General features: G+C 39.8%; 2 protein-coding genes across 3 annotated transcripts; one reads left to right on the top strand and one right to left on the bottom strand.

Moving 5' to 3' along the window:
* The first annotated feature begins 36 nt into the window (after window positions 1–36).
* Window positions 37–6,544, top strand: cep41 (centrosomal protein 41). Of its 2 annotated transcripts, XM_084671873.1 has the most exons (11): window positions 37–151; window positions 622–685; window positions 847–894; window positions 1,916–1,977; window positions 3,084–3,153; window positions 3,364–3,514; window positions 3,997–4,163; window positions 4,435–4,502; window positions 4,718–4,832; window positions 5,149–5,367; window positions 5,556–6,544. In XM_084671873.1, the coding sequence occupies exons 1-11, from the start codon at window positions 119–121 to the stop codon at window positions 5,681–5,683; spliced, it is 1,125 nt and encodes a 374-aa protein (XP_084527999.1). In that variant the 5' UTR covers window positions 37–118; the 3' UTR covers window positions 5,684–6,544. The 2 variants fall into 2 exon arrangements, with proteins under 2 accessions (XP_084527999.1, XP_084528000.1); XM_084671874.1 differs by lacking the exons at window positions 37–151; window positions 622–685 and adding an exon at window positions 2,752–2,885.
* Window positions 6,545–7,268: 724 nt separating this feature from the next.
* Window positions 7,269–10,274, bottom strand: LOC146258311 (carboxypeptidase A1-like). Its single transcript, XM_084671830.1, has 11 exons — window positions 10,207–10,274; window positions 9,995–10,076; window positions 9,635–9,769; window positions 9,330–9,428; window positions 9,086–9,187; window positions 8,876–8,977; window positions 8,511–8,621; window positions 8,322–8,412; window positions 8,014–8,213; window positions 7,728–7,809; window positions 7,269–7,537 (listed from the first exon to the last, which is right to left on the bottom strand). Exons 1-11 carry the CDS (start codon window positions 10,269–10,271, stop codon window positions 7,350–7,352), a joined length of 1,257 nt encoding a protein of 418 aa, XP_084527956.1. The 5' UTR covers window positions 10,272–10,274; the 3' UTR covers window positions 7,269–7,349.
* Between the last annotated feature and the right edge of the window lie 552 nt (window positions 10,275–10,826).

The following is a 10,826-nucleotide window of genomic DNA, read 5'->3' as shown; positions in this document are numbered from 1 at the left end:
TGGACTTCGACATCCGAGTATCAGCTTTGTTGATTGGTTTAGAATTCTGCTTCAATCAATCAGCGCCAAGTTTGTTAAACTTGGCAATCGACGTTTTATAAGTATTCCGTTTGAAAAGATGTCGTCCAAACAGAGTATTGGAAACACAGAGGTAAACTGACTACATTAACTTTATTTTAACATTTGTTTAGTCATTTTATTCTAGTAATAGTCGTTTAAGACTATTACTAGATAGTTTTAATAGTTTAAGATGATCATTCTCAAAGTCGTGATCATGTTTCCCGTCAGCAGTTACTAAGCAAAACATAAAACAGCACTCGCTATGTTTTCCCCAGTCCTCTGGCCAGGCAGGTGTTACAGTACAGTTGTAGACTAAAAAAGTAACAACCTTCATTGTTACTAACTTGCTCGTGCTGTCTTACTTTTCATGCTAATCTGGATTGCAGGGCTACTGTTTCTTTGGTCATTTAACGACGTTATACACAATACTAGCCATTGTGTTAACTGGCGTGCACACTATACAGCTTCTAATAAGTTTGGTTTACCTATTTGTTACTGTATCACTGCTATTTAAGTTGTAACCTATATAATCAGAGTTTTGACCTAATTCCCCATATCAAGTACCTGAAAAGGAGAATCCCACAGAACCCAAAATATCAACATGTGAAAACCAGGCTGGATACAGGTAGGCTAAATGTCCTCAGATGACTATGCTAAAGCCGGGTTGCCATGTTTCTTGCAGTAGGCCCATACTAGCTAGATTTATTTGTGAATATACATATTCATATGATGGTAGAATGAATGTGGATTATTTGCAGCCTGTAGTTGAATGTTTTTATTTGGCAGGATGCAGCTTGACAAAGTACATGGAGAGGCTAGAAGAAATCAAGAAAAGTAAGTCCACTTTTTGTAGAAAACAACTATTTGTAGTGCTGTAATGGTTGCAATAACTTGACAAAAACCTTGAGCATTCTTCATCTTAATATGCTGATAAACAACTTTATTTGTGAATAAATAGTGCATCACGTGGCAGACACTTACCAGTGATGATAACATCAGAATATATATTCTACAAATCAGATAAATATAACAGGAACAAGTAACAACAAAGGTGTAAAATGACAATCAGATATATTGTAGTGTAGGGATTATTGCACAATAACATTTAATTTGTCTTTATTGTTTAAACTATTGCAAAGACAAAACACAAGTCTGCATTTGTACCAGACCCAGGCTTGTTTGTGGGACACATGTATCTAGACTCTCAAAGCATGTGCTTTTCACAAGAAGAGTTCCAGTACAATATCAATTTCCTCTTGGTGTTCAAGTCTGTACTTTAAGAGGTACACCGGAGAAGCCCTGTCCCACTGATATTTTACAGCTTGGTAACCTGGTCAACCACGGTGAATAAGCACTTTGTGCCTAGTGGCCATTTTCTTTCTGGCTCTACGATTTCTCAGGGATAAGTAACACTGATTCCTTTATATAACTTTGGGCCGATTGTAAAGTTTTCGACAATAATTTCTCTGTGGGCCTTGATGTAGGATTTGTTAGGCTCCACTGTTGAGGTGCCAACAGGGGCTTTTGACATGTAAGAGAGTGAGATAACAAGGTCATACTTTGGGTCACCTCAGTGCCAAGGCCTGTGTTAAAAGAAGAGTGAGCAGCCTGACTTGGGCATTGGGTGTGGTAGAGGTATGCCTGCAAGGCGGTATGGATGCCAATACTGTTGATTTGAGCTCCAGAGATATTTTGGAAGGATTACAGGAAGAGGCAAAGCAAAAATCTGACATTGAAGACCCAGGTGGGTCGAGATTGAGTTAGTAGACAGAGAATCCACATCAAAGCTGTTTAAGGTTGTTAAGATATGTGTGAGAAATCTGTTTCAGGATTGGCTAAATATATCCCTTTTTAGATTACAGGTACAGAAAGGATGAGCTCTTCAAAAGGCTAAAAGTGACAACATTTGCACAGTTGGTAAGTGAGAAATTATGCATTCCTTCTGTGAGTCACATTCTAAACAACAAATATTCTTTTTAGGATTTGTGAAATTCCTCGAAGGAAAGTTGACTAAATTCAAATGACCACCACAACCCTCTCTCTACCAATGCACAAACAAGATTATTCACAATGTACATGATGTTTGAAGTACAGTAGGCAAATGACGGCTAACAGGTAGAATAGCTGTTAGGGTTGTGGCTGTGATGATCATGTTAAATGTTTAAATGGATGTGTACAAGATTTGTATGAACATTTTGTATAATATTTTGCTTGAGACAGTGTATTAATCATCTGACTTTACGTGCCAGACGGCGTTGCGATTGGTTTTGATACCAGTAATATTAGTTTAAGTACATTTCTTTCTTCAAACTAAATGATTTTAAGAAGCATTTTAATGTAGATGGGTGAGTAGAGGGTTATCGGGATCAAGACTATATATCTGGTTACAGTATTCAATAATTTAAAAAGAAATACAGTATTCTGCATCACAAAAAGTCCTCAAGTGCTCTCTTGAGACTAATGTGGTCCTGATGCACAAATGCCTTTCTTGGCTCACAGTTGACGACAAAATTAAACTACGATTAATTTTAATATTGTGGAATGCAGTTTTTATGAAACAGCCACAGTTTCTCTCTGAGCAGCTTGTTTTGTAGGAAGTAGACACCTATATGCCACCAGGCAGGCACTGGGTGGTGACATAAAACTTCCGCTTCCCAGGACAAATTTTCTGAAATGCACATCACTTTACAGAGCAATATCTATTTGGAATCGACTCTGTCTCATCACGCAGAATTCAGAACAAATATAAATTTAAGAGGACAGTAACCCAGGAATTGCTACAAATGCCCCCGTGAAAGCTGGAAATTCTCATGTTCTTTCACTTGGTAATATTTTGAATGTAATTGCAATGTTCAAATTATTTTGATTGCAATTTGTGATGTTATTGCTTTTTGTAATTTCATGTTGTGAATATTTTAAAGAGGACACAGGAAGATTAGCTGCCATTAAATGGGGATCCTAATAAAAATGAAAAATGAAATAATTGAGGGTGTCTTTGTTCAAACGTACTCTCATTTTATCAGGTTATTCAAGTGGCATCGGTATCGGAATTGAATGAAAGTGTGAATGAAGATGAAACCCCAAGGCTTGAAGGTAACGACTGAACTCTACTCTTTATGTCTAATTACCTTCAGTATGTACGCATGAATATGCTCAATTGTCTTGCAATGCAAATACAATTCAATACACGAATCAGGCTGGAGTGAACCGTTTTGTCGAGTGTATTTAGAAATAACAGGTCACGAGTGTGCTGACCTAATGTGGATGGTTAACCATAGTGGTGTTTTTCCCTGACCCCACCAGACAATATGTCCGTGTTTTCGGAGCCTGAAATAAAGCGCCTGTCTGAGAACACAGACGGGTCCCCCCTGCAGTACCCCACACCCGCACATTTTCTTGACAACAGCAACAATGCAGGGGATGCTGGCTTTTCTCCAAGGTCGACACTGCAAAGGTAGGGTTTGTAGAACCAAACTAGATTACACAACATCGACAGTCAGGCAAAGACAACTTTTCCTTGTTTTTTTTGTCACACAACTACTAGCCTGTGTCCTTTCGTCATATACAGACTATGCAAACATCTGCTCCTTCTTAAATACTTGGATATCTACACCCTTATTTTTATTTAATCCGTCCATCTTTCTAACACATTCATATATGCTGCCTACGTACACTCACACAGACTGTAAATAACTATGAACCCTAAACTCAGCTGTAACCTCATCCCTGTCTGAATTCAGCCCCACACATCTAAATAGTTCTCATCGTGCCATTTTTCTTTTCTTAAAAAAACTAATTAAGAATTCCCTGTTTCCTGCCTATGGGCAGGCAAGTATTAGTTGTCCTTTGCTTATCTGGAAGTGTGACGTGGCATAATGTCAAGTGTGTTTGAACGCCATTGTCCATTCACGAAAACAATCACTTCTACCCCTACAGTGTTATAAGTGGTGTGGGAGAACTGGACCTGGACAAGGAAGATCAAAAGGTCATTCTGACGCCCGTGTCCAGTCATCGGGAAACAGACACACGCTACCCTGACTGTCCTTACCTGCTGCTGGATGTGCGAGACAAAGAGCAGTACGACCAGTGCCACATCATCAGTGGTAGGTACACCCCGTGAGGTGCAGAGAATTCCAATTCATTTGGTTTCATAGAGAGAACTGGCCATGCCGTTAAATAACAAGCTATTTACAATCCTTTAAATTTCTCGGTCAGTTCTTTATTTCGTTTTCTCAGTGCAGTAAAACTAAGAGTAGTTAAAGGAAAACATATTTTTCTCACCAGGAATCATTATAATCTCCTTATTCACCATTACAGTTGTGTCCTTATTCTTTTTAACTTGTTTCTTACTAACTTTTTTTTCTTTCCCTGCAGCATACAATTACCCGATTGCCACCCTTTCAAGAACAATGAACCCTTACACTAGGGAAGTGTTGGATTATGTATCCTTGCACTTGTATACCGTTTTCCAAAGTTCATCTCTAGGGATTCTGTTCTTGATTAAATACATTTGCTTGTCAAGAATCAATCATCATTAGAGACGGAAATTCCTGTGGTAAAAAAAAATAATAATTACCTGGGCAAATGGATGTTTGAATCCTGTTGAACTTACTTACTTATATTTGGATTGGTAAACCCTTGACGAGAGTGTGTTCAGAAAAACGCCTTGGGAAAGATCATCATAGTGTACGATGAAGATGAGAGGATGGCCAGTCAGGCTGCCACCACCATGTGTGAGAGAGGTTTTGAGAATCTCTTCATGCTGTCTGGAGGTAAACTATTGCATTTGGTTTTTTGGGGGTGGACATATCCAAAAGGATATTTGCCATACACCGATTAGCTTACAATGTTGCTATGCCATGGTGAGGTTTTGTATAAAAAAAGTGTATAAAGATCTAGTTTGCGAGCAAAAGTGCATCCCTCCAAACAAATCGATTTCTGAATATGTTTTCATAAAAAGGTACGATTGCTTTAAAGTCAGAATAATGTCACGCAAACATCACTTTGTGTACACATTTTTTGTGGCGCTGGTTATTTAAGTTTTGGGCTCAGTGTTTCATTCACACACTCCTCTCTCCCACCTTCTAGGCCTCAAAGTGATAGCCCAGAAAGTCCCTGTGGGAATGACAACAGGCTCCATTCCGGCCTCTTGCCTGCCGTCTCCCACAGGGACAACGGTTGGCCGGAAGCGTTCCACGCCTCGCCAGGTCTGTCTGCCAGCAGAGAGGAAGTGGAGGTTCTCATCTGATGACCTCGCTAAGATCCAGCACTACCTGGAAGAAATGCTTGTCCCGACGAATCCCAACAGTAAGGACATTACACTTTTGTTGCATTGGCAGTAAAAGAAAGTTGAGAAAGGTTGGGTTCAAACTGAAGTTGACTAAATATGTGGACGGTGTTTAAGGAGTGACAATATTTAAAAGGTTGAACCACACCACGTCAACCACGATTTTCCTTTGTTGACTTTTCTGTTCCTTTGCTCGTGTGTTTCACAGGCCGTCTCAGCAGTCGCATGTCGAGCAGCAGCACGCTGTCCAAAGCTTCTAGTGCTCGGAGTCGGAAGAGCTCCTCTTTAGCTAGCCCTGAAAGTGCAAGATCCCAGAGCAGCAGACCCTGGAAATAACTTTAACCCCCCCCCCCCCCTCCCCCGATCATCACTATGCCCAATCCACTCAAAATACAAATAAAGTCTACGGTAACACTTCACATGAAGAATTTTTCATAAGCATGTACGACACCATTATGAACATTCATTACACCTTTGTGTGTGTGGAATTTATGTATTTGGTAGTCAATACCTATTGTTTTTACTGTGTGGCATTCATTTGATATGTTCTAGGGGCGGGTTTCAGTCAGTGTATTCTGCCTTGCAACAAACAGACAAACGCACTCATAGTGTATGTTGCATTTTTCACTTGGGCTAACGTCATTATTTGTTACAACTGAAAACTGTTATAATTGCTTTTGCGTATCAGTTTTAAACATAATGTGTTATGAATGGTTCAGCACTCACAAAGGTATTAGGGGTGGTTTCATAAAGGTGTCATGAATGCTTATTAAGTCTGCTTATTCCAGTATCAATACCTCAGTGCACTTCCATGAACCGCCTATACCTACTGATGTGATAGGGCAGCCAACGTTCTCTGTGGCAGCCCTGAAAGCTTTTCATCTGTCCTTGATCAAAGTACATACCTTGTGTGAGGTATGCAGACATGTGATGTCTGCAGATACTGAAACCATCAAATGTCTTTAGTTTGACAGCCCTGCCCTATAGGCCTATATTTTCAAAGTGTAGGGTGGATTTATGTTGGATTGTAAATTCGATTTTCTTCTGGAGAAGTCAGTTAAAAATGTTTTGAGTAGGATGTCACCTATGACCAAAACATCTTATGGGAAAATTGTTTTGCACTGAATTAACACTAATTTATAGATGACACTTAAAATTCTTGACTTTTTTGTATGAATAAATGCATTTGTTTAGCTAGTTTTGTGTTGCAGTTTGTGTATTATTTTGCACAAAAAGTTTTCCCCAGTGTGTGTTGTAGATTTTTCCAAAAACACAAGACCAATATTGTTGTGTAACACACTCTCAAGAAAGTAGAAAAGGAACCATATCAATTGAGAATGTATCTAAATTGTACACTACTTCTACATGTTCCTGGGGACTGTTTATGCATTCATGCAGTCATACTGGTTAATGAGGGTGAATTCAGTTTTGCTGAGAACACATAGGTATTATGATATGGTGGTCATGGTGACTTGTATAGCATCACCACTGGGAAACTTTTAAAATGTGAAACGTCATATGTGAGCTGTTTTGTTTGAGTTCTCTTTGTCATTTCAGTTTTTGTACCAGAAAAAAAAAAAAAATTACCACATCACTGGGTCTTAAACAAGTGCATGTACTGTAATGTTTAGGGCTTGAGAGATGTATCTAAGGTCTGACCTGTGGTTTGTGTATGCTGGAGTGAGAGAGATATTGAGAATTTTAAAAGGCCGCCCTTTCTACTTGCTGTACCTGAGTGAACTCATCAGCGCTTGTCAGTTTCAATCTAAAAACTGTTTTGACTGATAACAGTTCATTGTTTGTGTACATTACTGTCAAATAAAATGCACAATCATATACTATATACACTGGATTGCTCATTTTGAAATGCATTGTATGGTGTTCTGTTTGGCCAATGGACAAAAGAGGACAACATAAAATATTCAAATTTTTCTCAAGTTTGTTCATTAGTCATTACAACATGACTTCATGGGCGTTCTTTCTATTTCACACCAATCAGATGTTAGTAAGTGTTGGCATTGGTGTGCTCCATGATGGTCATCAGTGCCAGCCAGGTCTCCTTAGCAGTGGGGATGATCTGATTGGCGGGTAGGATAAATCCATAGCGACCAGTATCTCTCAGCTCAAATGTGTAGGAGTACTTGATGCCCTGGTTGTAGGCCCAGTCAATGGTGTTGCCACTGGCTTTATCTGGGAGGAATCAAGCAAGTCATTTGTGGGGGAAGCCATTTTTCATTCAAAGTCAAAAATAATAGCAACATCTTGAATGCAAAACTGGAAATTGTGTAGTATAATACACCTTTTTCAATGCTTTATACTACGTTTACAATAAGAAACCTGGGGTGAGATGGTGTAAGGGAATGTTTGATAGCGTACTTACAGAGGGTGATTGAACTCCCGTATCTGTAGGCTGTTCCATACAGGGAGGCCAGATCAGTGATGGCTTTTTTAGCCAGTTCATGCTGTGGATATATTGTAAAATAGCTTGTAATTCATGTGAAAAATATGTTAATAAAAAGTTTCACATGCAGTCAATATTTTATGTTGTTTGTACTGTACCAGACTTCACTTATCTGAGAATTTAACTAGCTGTTCCTAGCTGAAACTAACAGTCACCCCTTTTATCAGAAACCGATAGGGTTAAGAAAAACATCTGCTGGACCCACCAGCTCTTTCTGGTCCTTGACAGAGGTGCTGGTGTAGCCGTAAGGGTAGAGGAGAATCTGGGCGTAGCTATGGATGCAAAGGACCGCCTTGATATTTCCATGAGCCTTCATGAAGTCCACAATGGACTTGATCTCAGGCTCAGAGTGAGCAGTTGGACCACGGTAGGTCTCATCACAGGGGTTCCCACTGGAGCCAGCAGCTGGGGAACGGTGAGATGGTGGGATGGTTGTCCAAATAAATGTCAGGGTTATTTTAACTTGCTTTACAGTCATCACAGACCTATACTGTATCAGACAATTAGACATACTTCCAAAACCGGCATCCCAGTTCCTGTTGGCGTCAACTCCAACACAAGAAGAACCAGGATTAGGCTTCCTTGTTTTACGCCACATGCGGTTCTGTCAGCATATTGGCCCATGTTACACAACTTTGTTAACAGTCTGACAATGTCTGTGCACTCCAAAACAGACAGGGAATCAAACTTTTACTAACTCACACTGGTATGAGTGAAGTGATAGCCATCAGGATTGACCACCATCTCCAGAAGGATGTCCATTCTGTCCAGGATGGCAGTAAGGGCAGGATTATGTCCATAATCAAGCACAATCTGTCCATGAAACATTAAACCAGTTAGTATAAAGTATTTTATAGTTCTTGGAGGGCAGGTGATGAATGGGTGAGTTTTACTTTGAATGGGAAATAGTTGTCATCTTACTCCCTTCAGTTTTATAGACAGGAACAGATTAGGACAGGGAACAATATCATGAACAAAATAAGATGTACAGGATCACAGAAAGGAAATACAAGATTGTAAATCTTATCTCTGAAGTATGTAATTTTTTTAAATCAGAATTTCGTCACCTTCTTGGCAAACCATGCACCACTGGCTGGAGTAATCCACTCTCTGGAGTGGATGCCAGTGTCAATCCAAATTGCAGGACGGTTAGTTCCTCCAGTGCTGAACTATGAGAGAAAAAAAGATGAGAAAAGATATCCTTTTATTTAATAATCACCCCTGATGTTTACAGATATGATAAACACAGAAGCCTTTCTTATCTTTTAAGAGCTTACCTTAAGCACATTCAAGGGACGGCCCTCAGAGCTCTGGCCAATCACAATCTTGCTGACCAATGTAGGGTTCTCTGCCACAAGCATATCCTGGAAACTATAGATCTGGTGAAAACCGACAGCTTTTCATATTGGCCCCAACAGTCCTTGGGAAACCTTAATATGCATGGGATATTACATGACTTTGGTATTTGGTACAAAAGCATAATAAACAACTATTGTACAATTTTGGGGCTTTGATGTTTACCTCATCAAGAATGTGATAGTAGGCATAGTCAAAGTCATCAGTAGTCTTGGCTTCATAGGAACTCCTCTGCATAAGTCCCTCTTCTTTGTCAATGTCAGCCTTTGGCAAAAGGGCAGAAGAGTCTTGTCTCATATTCAACCATGGGCAGTCATTGACATTCAAATAAATGTACCTTCTAATTTTATTTCAGAAAAAAATATCCAGAACTGGATTGGGGGTTAAACACACTTAAAATCTTTGTATTTGCTGTTCAATTCATATTCAAAAACAAATGGTAGAGTCCATTCCAATTACCCCCTACCTACCTGCAGGTCCTTGATCATGATGGTGTACTGCACATCCCGGGCCTCCAGGTAGGCTTTGACGGACTTCAGGCTGTGGAAGGGAACTCTGATGTCCACAGGGGTGGCAACATCAGTAGGCCCCCTCCAGACATCCAGCTGGGAATGAGAAGGAACACATGGTTAATCTAAAATACATATACATAGTTTACATTTTACATTTTACAGTCTTTCACCAAAATGGATTTGAAGGTTGTGTGTGTGAATTGAAAACATTTTCAGAAGAGGATTGTGCAGAAGATGAGAGGATAGACAGTTCACACCTTGTGATAATATAGCCATCTTTTCTTGTCATTCATTTCACACATGATGATATGAACACACCTGAAGCTGCCTCATCTCAAACAGGTCCTGGATGACAGTTAGTTGTACCTCATCCTTCGCAATTACACAAAGGACTTGATCCCTTCAAATACATCACAAATGTGAGACAATGAATTATGGTTGGACAGATTTGTGACTTCAGTTACGAGGTTTTTCATTCAGCAAGTCATTTGGAAAGCCTACAAATGTCACCAATTCACTAATTCGCTCACCCCACAAAAGTCTTCTTACTGAAAACAGCCACCAATACAGTTGCTAGAATGATCAGCCCCTTCATCTTGCCAATGTTATGCCTACTCAGAGATCCGGGCCTCGACGCTCCCACTCTCCTGAATGTTGATGCCTAATGACTCGCACCTGTGTACCTGTTTGTCCTTGGCTGTAGCCAATTATGTTTATGTATATAAGGAGGGAGTTTGTGTTTGTCAGTTATTGGCAAGTTTTATTTCAGAGAGCATGTTAGACTTCTCTTGAGAGCTCTGCTGGATGCAAGCTTTATTTTGTTCTGTATGACGAATAGGTTACCTGAGTTGAGTAATGTTTTGTTTTGCAGATGGACATTCCATTAAACTACAACCTCCTGCATCAGACACCTCCTGTTTTTTTAGTTTAACTACACTGTGACAGCCAAGCTGAGTGAGTTGCCACTACCTTTTATGCCCTGGCCAAATAAACTCTCCTTGCCTGATAAACCTGCTGCTGTTTTTCCCCGCGCATACTGTCATGCAGGGGCGTTGTATAGACCCTTTTTACTGGGACACATATTCCAGAGAAGCAGGTTATGCAATTTCATTAACATTCATATTCGCATACAACACAGCTGCTTTATTTC

Source organism: Hypomesus nipponensis, chromosome 14 (assembly GCF_054491055.1).
Source record: "Hypomesus nipponensis isolate SF chromosome 14, ASM5449105v1, whole genome shotgun sequence".
In the NCBI taxonomy this organism is placed as follows: Eukaryota; Metazoa; Chordata; class Actinopteri; order Osmeriformes; family Osmeridae; genus Hypomesus; species Hypomesus nipponensis.
This window is presented reverse-complemented; position numbering and strand designations above follow the sequence as displayed.